The 18,983-nt window shown below is 36.1% G+C and overlaps 1 protein-coding gene across 2 annotated transcripts in view; it reads left to right on the top strand.

Moving 5' to 3' along the window:
* The first annotated feature begins 6,451 nt into the window (after positions 1-6,451).
* Positions 6,452-18,983, top strand: part of LOC121729170 (neurogenic protein mastermind-like) — a 78,806-nt gene continuing 66,274 nt past the window's right edge. For both annotated transcript variants that reach the window (XM_042117600.1, XM_042117599.1), the window contains exon 1: positions 6,452-7,025. In XM_042117600.1, the coding sequence (XP_041973534.1) occupies positions 6,961-7,025 (65 nt within the window). In that variant the 5' untranslated portion in view covers positions 6,452-6,960. The remainder of the gene's footprint in view (positions 7,026-18,983) is intronic.

Genomic DNA, 18,983 nt, shown 5'->3' with positions numbered 1-18,983 from the left:
ACATATGCGACGCCTCTATGCCACGCGTTGGACCTCCTAAACCCCGACGCAACGCTTATTGGTGGCGCCCTGAAATGTGGGAACTCAGGCGAGAGTGCATAGCGGCCCGCCGTCGTTATACCCGCTACCGCAGGAGGAGGAACAGGTCACCGGAGGAAGAGGAGGCCATTTATGATACTTATCGCACGGCGCGGCAGACCCTGCGTGACCAAATCAAAGTTGCCAAGGCGGAGGCCTGGAAAGAATGGCTGCAGGCTTTGGACGCAGACCCATGGGGCAAACCCTACAAATGGGTGCGCCAAAAACTGCGACCGCTGGGCCCTCCGATCACTCAGTGTCTCCGACCGGAACTTCGCGACAGAGTCATCTCGACCCTCTTTCCATCTGGGGTCGAGAGGAGTCCACACGTGGAGACTCAACCGGAGGAGATATCTGACATCGAAGAGGTACCGCCAGTGACGTTGAGTGAGAGTTTTTTATTAATGGCTTTTTGTGGAAAATCTAGCAGATTAAACTGGTTTTTTTTTATTTTAAATAGATAGAGGAAGTTTTCATCTTCTAAAATTCTTTTACTTCAATGCTCTAAGTCAGATAGTTGAGAAGTTATAACGATTTTCTTATGATGAGGTGGTCAGATTATTATGAAGCCAGAGGAAAATTTTTTTTTTCAAAAGTTGGAGAAAAAAATTTTGAACTCATGATGTATGGCTTATATTAGTGATAAATTGGCTTTCAAATTATTTTTTTCCCCAACTTTTGAAAAAAAAATTGTTTTTCCAGCCTCATACTAATCTGACCACCTCATCATAAGAAAATCGTTATAACTTCTAAACTATCTGACTTGAAACATTGAAGTAAAAGAATTTTAGAAGATGAAAATTTTCTCTATCTTTTAAAAATAAAAAAGAACCAGTTAAATGTGCTAGATTTTTTACAAAAGGCCATTAATAAAAAATACACAATTTTTTTTTCTTAAACTTGGGTTTTTCTATGTTTAATTCCACAAAATTTACAATATATTGCCTGTATAAGCCTAGTCCACAAATTTAGCTATCAAATGGGACCTTTTTTATCTTCATAGGATATTTACAAGAGCAGTTCTGGTCAGATTAGTGTGAAAGCCCGAGAAAAACTAAAATGGCTGCCATTTTACAACCATGAGAGAGAGAGAAAAAATTTAAGGGACAATTTGTCGATAAAATATGCCATAGATCACAACATTAAAGGATCGGACACCGGTGTCGGGACACATTGTATATATATTATATATATTACTTAATCGCGTAAAACCGTTTAAAACACTTTAAAAACACGAAAACAATTCGAACGATTAAGCCATAGAGAATTAAAATACATACATGGTTACCAATGGTTACGTCAAATTTAGTTCTCTGTCCTAATAATGGGGGCGCTGATTCCGTTTCAAATGGCACAAAAAAAGAGTGGGTATCATAGATCCAGCGTACTTGTATAATGGAGATCAGTGTAATGAGGGATTTTCCTCATGTGGGAACTCAGGCGAGAGTGCATAGCGGCCCGCCGTCGTTATACCCGCTACCGCAGGAGGAGGAACAGGTCACCGGAGGAAGAGGAGGCCATTTATGATACTTATCGCACGGCGCGGCAGACCCTGCGTGACCAAATCAAAGTGGCCAAGGCGGAGGCCTGGAAAGAATGGCTGCAGGCTTTGGACGCAGACCCATGGGGCAAACCCTACAAATGGGTGCGCCAAAAACTGCGACCGCTGGGCCCTCCGATCACTCAGTGTCTCCGACCGGAACTTCGCGACAGAGTCATCTCGACCCTCTTTCCATCTGGGGTCGAGAGGAGTCCACACGTGGAGACTCAACCGGAGGAGATATCTGACATCGAAGAGGTACCGCCAGTGACGTTGAGTGAGAGTTTTTTATTAATGGCTTTTTGTGGAAAATCTAGCAGATTAAACTGTTTTTTTTTTTATTTTAAATAGATAGAGGAAGTTTTCATCTTCTAAAATTCTTTTACTTCAATGCTCTAAGTCAGATAGTTGAGAAGTTATAACGATTTTCTTATGATGAGGTGGTCAGATTATTATGAAGCCAGAGGAAAATTTTTTTTTTCAAAAGTTGGAGAAAAAAATTTTGAACTCATGATGTATGGCTTATATTAGTGATAAATTGGCTTTCAAATTATTTTTTTCCCCAACTTTTGAAAAAAAAATTGTTTTTCCAGCCTCATACTAATCTGACCACCTCATCATAAGAAAATCGTTATAACTTCTAAACTATCTGACTTAAAACATTGAAGTAAAAGAATTTTAGAAGATGAAAATTTTCTCTATCTTTTAAAAATAAAAAAGAACCAGTTAAATGTGCTAGATTTTTTACAAAAGGCCATTAATAAAAAAATACACAATTTTTTTTCTTAAACTTGGGTTTTTCTATGTTTAATTCCACGAAATTTACAATATATTGCCTGTATAAGCCTAGTCCACAAATTTTGCTATCAAATGAGACCTTTTTTATCTTCATAGGATATTTACAAGAGCAGTTCTGGTCAGATTAGTGTGAAAGCCCGAGAAAAACTAAAATGGCTGCCATTTTACAACCATGAGAGAGAGAGAAAAAATTTAAGGGACAATTTGTCGATAAAATATGCCATAGATCACAACATTAAAGGATCGGACACCGGTGTCGGGACACATTGTATATATATTATATATATTACTTAATCGCGTAAAACCGTTTAAAACACTTTAAAAACACGAAAACAATTCGAACGATTAAGCCATAGAGAATTAAAATACATACATGGTTACCAATGGTTACGTCAAATTTAGTTCTCTGTCCTAATAATGGGGGCGCTGATTCCGTTTCAAATGGCACAAAAAAAGAGTGGGTATCATAGATCCAGCGTACTTGTATAATGGAGATCAGTGTAATGAGGGATTTTCCTCATTGACTTTTATAAATGGACGCGGCATAATGGTCTCTACCAAATCAAAATACTGTGGCCGGTCCGCCATTTTATGTTCAGTTTCTCCGAGGTACATAAACTGTCAAAGTGTCGTATTATAGGGATGTCGGCATTGAAAGAAAATATCGATATATAGATACATCGATATTTGAAAAAATATCAATATCGGTCTCGATATATCGCGAAAAAAATATCGATATATCGGTCAAATTTTTCGACCAATTTGCTTTTTTTTTAAATTAATTTATAGTCCGTCAAAAAAGTGAAGAAATTCAAAAAGTTTGTCCTTGGATCGGTACGTTTATATTTTTACTAAATTTTTTGTTATTTTACCGATGGCTTGACTTTGTATGTGCTAATTTAGTTAATAATTAGACAATAAATAAGATTTGTGATAGAATAGAATATAACATGGCTTGATTTTCGATATTTAATCAACATAGAAATTAGTAGATTTGACGTTTAGTGATGTACTTTTTATCGAATTTAAAAAATATAAGGTGAAGAATCTGATCATTTATTTAAAAGATTTTAACCTTAATAGCTCACATATAACATCTTACTTATCGATATCCTCGACAAATATAAACCGAGTGTCCCATCACTAAGACCGCCATGTTTAGTTCTTGGCAATATGGCGCCGGCCACACTTTTTTGTAGTTATGTCGCTTCCATCTGTTTCCTTATTCATTGATTTTCCTATATTTTTAATTTGATTGTCAAACAGTTTCCATTTTAGTAACTAGATGTTGTATGGGTAGACAACTATCGGTAATACCAGGGAATACCATCAATAATTGCTACAAAACTGGGCAAAAGAATGTAAAACTTGATACATTTCAACTTGAAAAAGACGCAATAATATTCCAATGAATAGGATAATAAAGTTATTATAACGATGTTTTAGCTAAAATTCACGGAAGAAATAGCCCTATTTACCGATATTCAGACCAAATGTCACAGGAATCATACATTTTGGTTTTGACAACATCTTACCTGCACTTGTGCAAGATAACGGATATTTAATGGCTAATATTTTACCAATAATGAATATCAAAAACGCAAATAACACAATTTGGGAAAAAAAAATAAAAACCACACCAACAATAAAAAGTAGAAGAAGTTTGAAAGTGACATGCCCGCCAAAACTCTTTCAGTTGCAATAACTATTTAATTTATTTTAAGTTTATTAATTATTATTTACGTTGCCATTATTGATATCGGGCAAAAATTACCAAAAAATCGGACAAATACTAGTTGTACTCGCGCACGAAATGTTTACAGTTTATTTTAATTTTACCATCAATTATTATTATTGTTAAAGTATGTATACAACTGAGTATTTTGTGAACATTTCAAGTGCCTATTTTTTTCGCGATATATGAGACCGATATTGATATTTTTTCAAATATCGATGTATCGATATATCGATATTTTCTTTCAATTTCGACACCCCTATAATACGACACTTTGACAGTTTATGTACCTCGGAGAACCAGAACATAAAATGGCGGACCGGCCACAGTATTTTGATTTGGTAGAGACCATTAAGCCGAGTCCACATATAAAAGTCAATGTTCAGTTGTCAAGTTTCAGTTTGACAAGTTTTTATTATATCAGCGTGTTCCTAAACTATTACCAGTGTACTGGCCTAATCGCTTAGGTCAATGATCGCTTATGTTTAAGATATTTTGATTTATGTCACACTTGACAGTACACTAATATTTTCTGGAAACACAACCCATATGTAGTCAGTGATGCCAACCTGCAGATAATTTCAGATCGGTGAGGAACCAATAGAAAATCTAGAAGTGTCTATCCTTACGCCATCTAGTTAAGATTGTTAAAATTAAAAAATATAAATGAAAATCCCTCATTCGTAAAACGGCCGGCAACACCGAGTGTGAACCAATCAGTGAGGCCCATTCACTGCAGGAGTGCCGTGCAGTCCTGCCGTGAATGGGCCTTTTAATTCGGGTCCCACAGACAAAAAGTTCAATTTTTAATGAGGCATTTTCCTAATTTTTTAATTTGATTGTCAAACAGTTTCCATTTTAGTAACTAGATGGCGTATGGGTAGACAACTATCGGTATTCGGTAATAACCAAGAATCTTATATACATGGATTCAGCGGGGCTAAAATGGTCACATTTAGCAATTCCTCTCAATCATTTCAGCAAATGAATTGTCAAAACTGTCAAAATGACAAGTGTCAAACCTATTCCCTTCCCTACCCTCCCCTTTTACCTCTTAAAAGGCCGGCAACGCACCTGCAGTGTACTTAAGTCAAATATGTATGTATAAGGATGAGTTACGGTTGGACCGTTAGCACGATATTGAAATTCGTTCAGACGCAGCGGAACCAAACCGTAACTGAACCACAACCAAAGCAAATGTGAACCTGAATTGAAACGTTTAAAAATAACGCGATTGCCCAGCTGCCTGCGACACCATTCACTATTCTGCATAAGGCAGCCTGCCGTGAATGGGCCTCTTTAGTCGTCCGGTCAGGTCACCGGTAAGCGGATCTTCCGATTATTTCGGATGAATAAAGTAGCTTACTCGTCCGGTATTATCGGATGAATTTAAAATAACTTAATCCTTTGTTTGGTTTGATTACTATGCGTGGCCCGCGGGGCTTATGGGGGGCTGCGGTCAGACTATAGGTACCACAGATTTTTGAGATAGGTACCTATATATTATTGCGGCACTTCACGATGGGCCAGCGTAGTGGGCCATCACGATGGCCCAGCGTGTGGAGGACGTAGTGGCGTAGGATGGCCGATGGCGCCAGCGCTGGCCGTGGACTGTCGGCGGTGTCGGTTTTTCGGCCGCACATCAAAGGATGATGGTCCAGCGATTGCGATACGCCTCTACATGTTGGCGATACGACAGTCGGTGCCTGACCGCGGTCGAGTGAGGACATCGTAATTCGTATTACAATTTACGAATTTCATTCAAAATGACGAGTACGTGGTCTCATAATGAATGAAACTATATTAATATGATAAAGCCGAAAGTTTGTTACTTTTGTTACTCTTACTACTATTAAAAATGCACGTTTTGCATTTACTATTATTAAAAATGCACGTTTTGCATTGCCGCTATGGCTAATGCTTACACGTCCATCTTGAACGACGTTTAGATCACAACTGAACACGGCCATCAGGTAGAGGCATTGCGACCATTGCATAGCCATCGCATGCGCCATTCGATCGCCCAGCGCTGGCCCATCTTGAAGAGGGGCCATTACGTTTAGAAAATTTTGTACTGCGTAGATCATAGATAAAGTATGGAATATGGCGTATTGTAGAATACATCTCTTTCTTGACAATCTGTTTTTTTTTTTTGTATATGTCATTGCATTATTTTTTAAGCCTTGTAACATTTGCTAGCGTCGCTGTCAAACGTCAGTTAGAACTCTATCAAATATCATTACTCTATAAAAAGAAGAAGAAGAAGAAGAAGACATTACTCTATGGTAATCAGTTAGTGTTTGAGAATTTGCTTGTGTTGTTGTATTCTGAGGTGATTGCGAAGGAGTTGTTACATTTTAAATAATTTCAATTATAAATTGGAAATAGTACAGTGATAGTGGTCATTAAAAGCAATGTTTTTCAACTTTGAAATACACATGAGATATAAACAGATTTCATTAAAACAAAATTAACATCTCGTTTCTGATGAAAATATTTGTTCACAATTCGACAAATGTTTTTGGTGTGTAAGTTTTTCAAACGTTTCTGATAGTGTAAATTGCCGAAAGAACTTTAATTTGTACTCAAAGGAACTGGGTCATAATGAAAAGCTACGTAGTGTTCAGGACGAGCGTTCGTGTGAAAGTGTTCTATACTCGTAGTGACACTTGAGTGGATATTTTATTTGACTGAGTGAGGATGAGGGGGCGACGGTGAAGAGGAAGTCATCACCGTGGAGCACCTGGTGGGAGGCGGCGGCGCGGGCGGCCTGCTGCCCGGCGCCTCGCCCGCCCTGCACCCGCCCAACATGCTCCAGCCTATGGAGGAGATGACTCTCCCTCCCAAACGACAGGCTGTTGTTGACAGACTACGGTAAGATCCTCATATAATATACATGTCATGCTTTATTTATTTAGCCTTTCATTCCGAATTGTCTGTTTTTATACAAGTATGTATTAGAGTTTTCTTGTTACATATTATAACCTCTTAATTCGGCCAATGGGCACAACAGGCAGAGGCCTACTCCAGATCTTTCCAGTTTTTTCTATCCTGTGCTAATCTTGTCTAGTAGTGTCCAGCAGATAGCTTAACCGATTCTTTGCGGATGCATGTTTCAGTGCCATCACTTTTTTTTGCGTGTGGCAATAGGCACGGATGTTTAACGCCACAGTTAGAAGTTAATAAAATTTGACATTGCAACGAATCGGTTAATTTCATCTTCCCATCATATGCCGGCCAACCTCTTGCCCTTTTGCCACTTCTTGGATACCAGATAATGACTCTCTGACCCCATTTACTTTGCATCATACAGTGTGCACTGCCATACTGCCATATCTATTCGCCTAAGTATATAGATTATGTACTTTAGTTTTCATCCTGATAAATAGGCAATGCTGGCAGTGTTGCAGTTTGCACCCCATCATGCTGTGCTCCATGGTTCTTGTCATGCTAACTTTAAGGAAATATGTTACTTCCAACCTACGAATAATAAAAACTAAGGAATTGTAACTCCCATACTATTACCGTTTTAAATTTGGTTCCTTTTGATCTGTCATGTAACGTCAGCCAGGTTCCGCTCAAGGTCACCTAAATATTGCAAATGTATTGAAATGTGTACCTAAGGTACACTTTTTTGACAAGTATTGTGGAGCATGTTTTTTGACGGAGTTACTTTTCCTTAGTTTTTATTATTCGTAGCTTCCAACCTTATTAAGGGAAGGTGGAAGCTGAAGAGAAAATTTTTAGCCAACACCATATATGCTTCAAGTCTGGTTGGGCGTATATAACTTTGCTGTATTTATTATTATCTATACTATTTTCTACTACCTTTACCTTTACTTTACCTTTACCTTTTCTTCCAAGAGATCAAGATAATATTACAAGGGTGGTTCTATTTTTTCGGTGCCATTTGGCCATTTTTGTAGAATAAATTTTTTTAAAAGATATAACGACAAAATTTTGTATTTAGGCTTGTGTGTAATATACTTACTCTTATCCCTGAATTGCCTTAGTCTGCTATGTATTTATATTTACGACTAGCTGTTACCCGCGACTTCGTCCGCGTCAACAAAATGGACCAAATCTTATGCAACAACAAAATAATTTTGAAAATCGGTCCACAAACGGCGGAGTAAAATATAGGTAAAACATAAAAAAAAGTAAAAAATATCCTCCTCCTTTTAGGAAGTCGGTTAAAAAGTAGCCTAAGTTACTCCTTATTACATCAGCTATCTGCCAAAAAAATTCCCGTCAAAATCGGTCCAGCCGTTTCAGAGATTAGCCAGAGCAAACAGACAGACATACAGACAGACAAAAATTGTAAAAATTGCTATTTGGGTATATGTACCGTATGAACATTCATATGCATGTAGTAAATAACGGTTCTTTCAATATTACAAACAGACACTCCAATTTTATTTATATGTATAGATATGTATACATATATGTGAGATGGACAGTAATGATGCAACAGACAGAAATGAAAATCGATAAGATGGAAATTTAAAGGATTGGAAGGAAATGAAAAATAGTTTAAATATACAAGCAAAAAATTAAAGAATTTCATGTTAGGTAAACAGAATACTTATTATTGTTTTATTTTTATGAGTAATAAGACCAGTTTTTTTATTTAAGTCTCCTCTACTAAAAAAATATAAGACTTTTTTAAAAAATATTTTTTTTTTTTTAAATATTATTTTTTTTTATATTTAAGTGTCTTATAACGTTAGAAAAAAATATACAGGGTATGCATTTTGAAATTCGAAAAAAATATTTTTTTTGTCATATAGGGGACACCCTAATCTGCTCACATAATTTCTGTCTCTTTAATAATACTTGTAACGTTACATATTTACGAAAAATATCTTATTAATACAAACACAAAACACCGGTTAGTTGACGCCATATTGTAAACAAAACGCAACTAGCGCCGCGGTGGTGAACGCTGAACTAATTCAATCAAACGGCGGCTTTTGAATCAGCTGTAGTGTTGAACGTTTTGAGCGACTTAAATATTCAATTAAAAAGCTAGACGTGTGATTGAATGGCGTTGTTCAGTCAAAGGGCTAGCTGTATGATTGAAAGGCTATTTAAACCAGTTGGCTGCGACATATACAGGGTTATCCGTGTGTTACTTAAAATACTAGTTAATTGAAAATAGTAACATATTTAGTTTCAATATGAGATTAACATGAATACTACTATTCGGAGATATATTTTCCATATTTATTTATCAGTAACTTGTGCTCGTCGGTTCCAGAAGTATATCTTTGACACGGCGTAAATCTACAATATCCATATAGAATTCCACAATCCACAAGCTAGGTAAAAATATTTGTTTTGAACATCAGTGACTTCTCCTATGTAAATATTGTCTCAGACGTAATTAAGACCCCATTTTGTATCTACAGGTAGATAACAGTGATGAGACAGACAACGAACCCCCAAAATAGAACCGTTCAAGTGAACCAACTGATGATGAAGCAATCCATTCTCTATTTTTTGAGATTACCGGCAATTACTGGCAGCAAGAAATATTAAAAATTGAATGTAATATATACTGAGATAGGATTTGTACAAACTCTGTTATGAAAATACTAAATACGAGGGCTGCTATTTATGTATCCGGAACTGGCCACTTACAAGAACAATATTTAAAAAGTAATTACAACATTTGAAAATAGAACTCTTTGGTTGAAGAATACATTTTGTTTCATGTGACTGTCAATTATTTTTCCATTGTGGCGTCATTTTGAAAATTGCGTGTCTTCATTTGCCATGGATTTAACGCGTGAACATTTTCGTGCAATGATTTACTACGATTTTCGGCGTGGGCTAAATCAACAACAGTGATTTATTCAACTCACCGCAACTTTTGGAGATGAAGCACCATCAAAAACCACTGTTTATCACTGGTACAGTGAGTTTAATCGTGGGCGGTCTATGCTCACGGATGAAAATAAAGAAGGTCGCCCAAAAACAGCTGTTGTCTCACAAAATATAGATGCTGTGCGGGAACTAATAATGCGTGATCGTCATGTTACATATCGCGAGATAGAGGCGTCCTTAGGCATAAGTATGACGAGCATACATAAGATATTACACGAACATTTGGCTGTAAAAAAAATATGTTCGCGTTGGATTCCGCACAACTTGACAATCGATCAAAAACGGGCTCGTGTCGATTGGTGCAAAAAAATGATAAAAAAATACAACCGTGGTACGTCAAAAGCCGTTTATAATATCTACACAGGTGATGAATCTTGGATCTATGCATATGACCCCGAAACTAAACAACAGTCAACGGTGTGGGTGTTCCAAGATGAGCCGAAACCAACAAAAGTTACTCGTGCAAAAAGTACTTTGAAGCAAATGGTCGCCTGTTTTTTTGGAATTAATGGACATGTGGCTACAGTGCCATTAGAGAATCGTAAAACGGTTAATTCTGAATGGTATACGACCATTTGTTTACCAGAAGTCTTTGAAGAAATAAGAAAGGACAACCGACAACGCAGAATCATATTACATCACGACAATGCTAGCTGTCACACCTCAGCTGAAACAACTTAGTTTTTGGAGGGTCAAAATATCGAATTGACTGGTCATCCGCCGTACAGCCCTGATTTGGCACCTAACGATTTCTTTTTATTTCCATACGCGAAGAACAAATTACGTGGTCAACGTTTTTCGAGCCGCGAAGAGGCTGTTGATGCGTTCAAAATGCACGTTTTGGAGATACCTCAATCAGAATGGAAAAAGTGCTATGAAAATTGGTTCCAGCGTATGCAAAAGTGTGTCGATCATCGCGGCGAATATTTTGAAAAGCAATAAAACCATATTAAATGATATATGTTTGTTTCTTTTTTTAATTCCGGATACATAAATAGCAGCCCTCGTAATACCAAAAAAATCGGAAAGTTGGTTTAAAAATCTGAAGGAATGGATGAGAATGAAGTGGATAGAAATGAAGATTTGGCATTTAATTTAAATTTTTGTTGCATTCTTATATTTTTCAAAAGCCATGTGACAAACCTTTAGAAGGTATTTCAATAGCCTTTATCATAATGTATTATAAAAATCATACACCTCCGTGGTCTAGTGGTATAGAGCGCGGCTCTTGACTCCGAGGTCGTGGGTTCGATTCCTGCGTTTGAAACATGTAATTTCCATGTTTGGTTAGGACAATGCAGGCTGATCTGATTGTCTGATCTCTCGCCGGTCGTGTCGGTCTTCCGTCCCACTGGGTTAAGAGAGTAAAGGAATAGAGAGTGCTCTTGTGTACTGCGCACACACTTGGGCACTATAAAATTACTCCTGTGTAGCTGGCCTGGTTTCAATGAAACCGGCCACCGTCACCGAGCTATAATTATAAAAATCTATAGCAACCAAAGTCATTTAAATAGGCAATGGATAGTAATGAAGGCTTACCCGTAACAAAACGAGAATTTTCAACTAAAATTTATATTTTCTCCGAGAAATAATATCTATAATATCATAATATCTCGCCTATAATGTATGACAGATATGGGCGCGGGGGACGTGAAGCATGTTTACACGTAGATCTACAGATGCGGATTTGGTTAATAATTGAAAAAAAAAGAAAAGATTATTTGAGAAGGCTCCAAATTCCAATATAACAAATACATTTTTAGGGTTCCATACACTTTGTTGTCTGTCCGTCTGTCTCTCTGTCTCCAGGCTGTATCTCAAGAACCACTATAGCTAGACTTCTGATATTTTCACAGATTGTGTATTTTTCATGCCGCTATAACAACATATACAAAAAAATATATAATATTTAAGGGAGCCTCCCATACAACAAATGTGATATTTTTTACCATTTTGGCTCCATATCAAAAATGGTGAAAATCTAGGCACTTGAAATTTTTACAAAATCTTTAAAATATAATTATGTACTTTAATAAGAAATAAAAAAAATAAATTAAATAAATATTTGAAGAGGGCTCCCATACAAAAAACACAATTTTTCCTCTATAATGGAACCCTTTGTGTGTGAGTCCAACTCTTACTTGGCTGATCTTTTACGTTTTAGGGTTTCAGGTAATAATGTGTCATGCAGATAAGTATTACCAGTAACAATATTAGTACAGCAAAAAAAAGATAACTTATCTCTAAATTATTATATTTATTTATTTACTTATTTTTATTTTTATTTATCATCATATCATCATATCATCATTATTCATACATTTAAGTAAAATAATATTATACTATTATATATACTAGAGATCGCCCAATGGTCGAAATTCGACCTTAGTTTCAACGAAATTAGGACTACTACCTATATTTTGTAAAAAATATTGACTTTATCATTTTCTTTTCAACTCTTGTCTCTGGAACTTAGCTGATCTCAGACTGGCCGTGTAAGCATTGTCTATTAGTATCATAGATTCAATAAAAAAAAAACTATAATCCATTTTCAATTTGTCAACTTGTTGTCAACAGACTTCAACCATAAATAAAAGAGTATAATTCGTATGTATAGGCTTGTCACTCAAAAATATGTCATTTCTCATGTGTGTGTGCTGTTGTGTGTAATATTTTATTTGTTAAAAAAATGTATGATAAAAGCATAATTTTAAAATAATATTAGCTCGATGCACTCCTTCACCATATAAACTAAAACTGTGCAAAATTTCATGCACCTACGTTTCCCCATTTTTCATAAAAAGAGTTACAAAGTTTTTCGTTCGCGTAATGATGATGACTAGAGATCGCCCAATGGTCAAATTCGACCTTACTTGCAACGACATTAGGACTGCTACCTATATTTTGTAAAAAATATTGACTTCATCATAGTTTTTTCAATTCTTGTCTCTGGGACTCAGCTGATCTCAGACTGGCCGTTTAAGGATTGTCTAATAGTATCTAAAATTAAATAAAAAAAAACAATAATCCATTTTCAATTTGTCAACTTGTTGTCAACAGACTTCAACCATAAATAAATTTTGTACAAAATATAATAAGTATTGAACATAATTGTAACATCAAAGGCTGATTAGACAAATTGTATGTATAGACAAATAGAAAATAAATATCCCTGATAATGTTAGGGGGACGAAATAAAAAAAAAAAAAAAAAAACATAAATAAAAGAGTATAATTCGTATGCATAGGCTTGTCACTCAAAAATCTGTCATTTTTCCGTGTAGTAGTGTCATCATATATATTGTTAACAAATAAAACGTTACACATACTAATGTGTAACGTTTTATTTGTTAACAATATATATGATAAAAGCATCATTTTAAAATAATATTAGGGAGCATACCCATACTACGTGACCCATTTAGGGGGGGGGGGGGGGTCTTCAAAATACTACGCTCGGTCACGAGAGGGGGGGATGGGGTCTAGAGTTTTGTCACGTAGTCAATTTCGCCGAGAGAAACGTCATACGAAAAAATTTTTTTTCGCCATTTAATACTTGACACTGGCATTTATTATGGTTATTTATAGCAAACAGCCATTAAAGAGCATTTTCAAGTTTGGTGGAGCTGTCAAGCTTGGTGATCATATATTTACTATTTGGTGTGCGATTACAATTTGAACTACAGTCGTGACTAAAATAGCTAGTAGGTAACATCGAGGAAATTGATTCCTAGGTAGTTGACAGACCAACGTCATGTAGTCGGATCATGTCAATTCAATGTTAATTGTGATCTGTCGGTTGGGTTTAACTTTAAACGCGACCAAATTACTTAGGTCCGCCATCTGCCTAGAAATTAATTTCTCGGATTGTTCTATTGTAATTTTAGACTATCACTAAATATTATAAAACACAGTTTTTTTCCCTCATGTCCCTTTGTTCCCTTTAATTTTTAAAACTACACAACGGATATTGATGTGGTTTTCTTTAATAGATAGAGTGATTCAAGAGGAAGGTTTATAAGTATAATAACATTCCAATAGTGGAGAAATACTGTTGGGGTTTCTAATGTGATGTCGTAAATAATTACATTATTTTTCCACTTACATTGCAAACGCAGGCTGAACCCTACGAGATGTATCAAAATAATTTACCAAGTATTATACACATTCAAAAGGTCTGCAGAAAAATCCACATTGGTATATGTCTATCTCTTATGGATATCCCACAATAACAGTTTTTTGTCATTTTCTTTTAACGATAAATAATGGCTAATTTTCTAAGCGATTTTAACCAATACGGTATTAATACTTATTCAAAATACTTTAAATACATTGTAAATTTAATATATTATGTAGATCTGTATGGTCCTTTACAGCATAATATGATTTTAATTAATATTTTCGAAGATATTACATATTTAAAAATTGCGAGACTTAGCTTTTGCGGCGGTACCGACCAATGCAGCGGGCCACGGGTAGTAATAATGAATATAAGTCAAAACTGCTGAATCAATTTTAATCATTTTTTCGATGGCTATAATATACATAAATCTAAGTGATAATACTTAAGGGTGTGTATGTGTTCCTTACATAGAGTTTACTGTAAAAGTAGCAGCGCTGAAAGACCAAATTGTTTTTCACTTTTGTATGGAGAAACTCGTTATACTGGGGCGCTTGCCCATACAAAAGTGAAAAAAATTTTGCTCATTCAGCGCTGCTACTTTTACAGTAAACTCACACATCCTAATACAGGAACACGTACACATCCTAAAGTATCACTTAGTTTTGTTACACCTTGTATAGTAATATCTTAAATATTGGTGTCAAGTATTGCTTTTTGGCAAACTATTGGGTATCAATGTATTTTTTGGTGATCGTTATTTTTATTCCCATATATAATTAAGTACTAATAATTATTGTAAATATTGGTGTCAAGTATTTCTTTTTGGCAAACTATTGGGTATCAAAGTATTTTTATTCAAATATTTAATTGAGTAGTAATAATTATTATAAACATGCGAAGAGTCTTTTGTAATAAATAACTTAATAAGCACAAAATGTATGAGTTAAATGATTTTCATTTGATATCTACTCTTTCAACATACAAAATGATTAAAAATTACTCTTGTCAATACCACGTGAACAATTGAAGGGGAGGGGGGGGGGGGCATCTTGGCATATACTACGCGTGGTCACCAGGGGGAGGGAGGGGGGTCAAAAAATCTTAAAAAGTAGGTCACGTAGTATGGGTATGCTCCCTTAGCTCGATGCACTCCTTCACCATATAAACTGTAACTGTGCGAAATTTCATGCACCTACGTTTCCCCATTTTTCGTAAAAAGGGTTACAAAGTTTTTCTCTCACGTATTAATATATATAGATAATAGGTGTCATTACAGAGCAAATGTTCCTCATTATTATTTAATAAAAATAGATCTGATTTAAAGGAACTTAGGCCATGGATGTATTGTATTATCTTGTGTGTGCGAATGAAACAAGGTACAATAATAAGGTTTTAACCTTTTAGATATTATAAAAATAGTCTTGTCTTTCTTAATTTACACTAATTAATAGTCTACTTAATTTTTACTGTTCCGTACCCAAAGGGGAAAAACGGGACCCTATTACTAAGACTGCGATATCTGTCTGTCCGTCTGTCTATCTGTCTGTCTCCAGGCTGTATCTAAAGAAAGGTGATAGCTAGAGCGTTGAAATTTTCACAGATTATTTATTTCTGTTGCCGCTACAACAGCAAATACTAAAAACAAAATAAAATTAAAATTAAGGGGGCTCCCATACAAGAAATGTGATTTTTTTGGCTTTTTTTGCTCTATCTCAGTAATGGTAGCAACTAGCAAGTAGGTACTCGAAATATTCACAAAATCATCAATTATATGTGTACTTTAATAATAAATAATAAAATTAAAATTAAATAAATATTTAAGGGGGGCTCCCATACAAAAAACATATTTTTTGCCTACTTTCCCGGTACGGAACCCTTCGTCCGCGACCCATATTGAATATGACCCTTACACACACAGTGCCATACACCAACACCATACAGTTCTCAGAAACAGTATTAGATAAGCGAGTTTATTTCTCAGAGCTGTTTCACATAGTTTGCATAGTTCCAACCTTTAGTTATATGCTGCATACATTCTATGATTCTTGCAAGACATTTTAAACAAGCATTGAATGTTACAGTATCGCAAATCTAAGATAGTGAAAAACTTTTGGCGCGTCGCGTATGTAGGCGAAATTTCGGGACCCCTTCACTTCAGTTCTGGGGGGTCACGCATAGTTATTGGGTGGGAGAGGGGGGGGGGGGTCAAGTCCATAAGATGAGTACGCTCGGCGCTATTACAATTTTTTCAATTTTCAACATTGTATGTAGTATGAAACTGTGAACTATGCTATACAAGCAACTTTGTAAGATTTTAACTAACTGCCAGTGTAGTAAATATGTACACAGTGAATTTGTATGGAATAAAATAGTGAGATTAGTGAAGGCCGAGGTCGTCAGCGGACAGCGACGCTAATTGTTACGCAATGACCGATTTCAATACGCAGTTGTAACTAGCAACAGATACTGTATATAGTTACTTTCAACTTCAAGTATTCTAAGAGCATTTCAACAATAAAAAACTTGAGAGGTGTCAAGGGACACCCGAATGGAACGAAGTTATTTCTTATGTTCAAAAAACCTGTAAACATATTTTAAACATAATACACTCAAAAAAAAAATCGGCCAAGTGCGAGTGGCGAGTGTATAGAGCAAAAATAGGCCAAAAATTGTGTTTTTTGTATGGGAGCCCCCTTAAATTTTTATTTTATTAAAATACTATTAATAATTATTATTAAAGTACATATATAATTATTAATTAAGGCTTTTGTGAAAATTTCAAGTGCCTACCTGTTGTCATCATTGATACCGAGCAAAAAATGTTTGAAAAATCACGTTTGTTGTATGGGAACCCCCCTTAAATATTTAATTTATTTTGTTTTTAGTATTTTTTGTTATAACGGCAACAGAAATTCATAATCTGTGAAAATTTCAACTCTCTAGCTATTACCGTTCTTGAGTTACAGCCTGGAGACAGACGGACAGACGCGATAAGGAACTTCGTTCCAAAAGTAAATTAACTCTAGTAGATTCCGTTTTTATCTACCGCCCCTTGCCCGTTAGCGGTCATCAAGGGTACCTATGACCATAAGATTTTACCAATGCTTATGTTACCTAAGTCCTTAGCCTCTAAGCTCCACAAGTGTTTGCCTAAAGAGATAAATGAGAGATAAATGAGAGATCCCAAATGATCACTAGTGATAGTAGTCATTTGGGATCACAAAAAAGAGGACATTTAGCTTTCAGACTTTCAGAGGCCGAACGCGAACGGGCGGAGATACGACGAAAGTTACGAATAAAATAGGAACTCTACGCTTCGTTTCCTAGAAATTGAAATCGTCACTTTCCATCGCAGGTATATAATTGATAACTCTATCTAAAACAAACACTAAATAGTCAGGTAGATGTCAGTGACACAGTCGCGAGCGGCGACTGGCGAGTGGCGACACAGCGACTTATCGTTGTTTGCGTAGCGCGTCGGGCGGTGGTGGTCAATGAACCAAACAAAAACACGCCCGCGGCCCGCCACACACTTCAGCGCTCATCTGTTCCCGATTGTCTTACGTCCCCACTCCCCAATCCCCATACAGGCACAGTATAAATATCATACTCACCCCGCACCCGTGACCTTCAATTCACTTAGCGACAAGTTTTACGCGCGATGATGATACTAATTAAATTCATTGGTTTGCTACCTGAAATCACGTTAAGGTGACGCCGCGTTAACCCTTAACTACAGTGGTGAACAATAATCACGTTTCTATAGTTGTGGGGTCCATTGGACCCACATATTTTTAAAAGGCAATAAAAATGAAAGTATCCCGAATAATTAATAAAATGTTTATTAGCTTTATTATATATTATATAACAAACATAGTGTTTTAAAAAATCAACAATAGGAACATACATTTCTAACATTAATTTGTACTTTTTATAATCAGTCCAGGTTTCCTTAATCTAAAAACGAGCTTATGAAAAAAAATTATAAAAAATATAAAACTGGTCGCCAAGTAAAAACAAAAATACGTGGGAGAGCCATGCTTCGGCACGAATCGAGCCGGCCCGACCGGAGAAATACCACGTTCTCACAGAAAACCGGCGTGAAACAGCGCTACCGCTGTGTTTCGCCGAGTGAGTGAGTTTACCGGAGGCCCAATCCCCTACCCTATTCCCTTCCCTACCCTCCCCTATTCCCTTCCCATCCCTACCCTCCCCTATTACCCTATTCCCTCTTAAAAAGGCAGGCAACGCACCTGCAGCTCTTCTGATGCTGCAAGTGTCCATGGGCGACGGAAGTTGCTTTCCATCAGGTGACCCGTTTGCTCGTTTGCCCCCTTATTTCTTAAAAAAAAATATGTTTTCTATAATAAAAAGATATGTTTTCTAAAAACATACCAAAAACAAAGAAATAAATTTTAAAACAAAAATTTTGACACCAGTTTCATTTAGCCTACTTACAAACATGTACTGCAAACAACTTTTGTACATGTCATGCAAATAGGCTGCTGGCACTTAGTACATAAGTGTACAGTCTTAGCTGCTTATTTCAGAGTTCGAGTCATGATCACTTTCCAATACAAAATCTTCGTTATTATCAGAAAACTCATTATCAGAGTGAGTATTTAGAGCATATCTCACAGATACCGAAGTTTCTTCTGCATCACTGCTTAAATCAGCATTCAGCCATTGCTCTATTATGTCTTCGCGATCGGTTGACATATTTTTATTATTTTCCATGATGAAAACTGAAATTTAACATAAAAACAACTACAAAACAAGAATTATAAAAATACGTATCTATAGTCGTGGGTCCAATGGACC

The sequence above is a fragment of the Aricia agestis genome, chromosome 7, assembly GCF_905147365.1.
Source record: "Aricia agestis chromosome 7, ilAriAges1.1, whole genome shotgun sequence".
NCBI lineage: Eukaryota > Metazoa > Arthropoda > Insecta > Lepidoptera > Lycaenidae > Aricia > Aricia agestis.
This window is presented reverse-complemented; position numbering and strand designations above follow the sequence as displayed.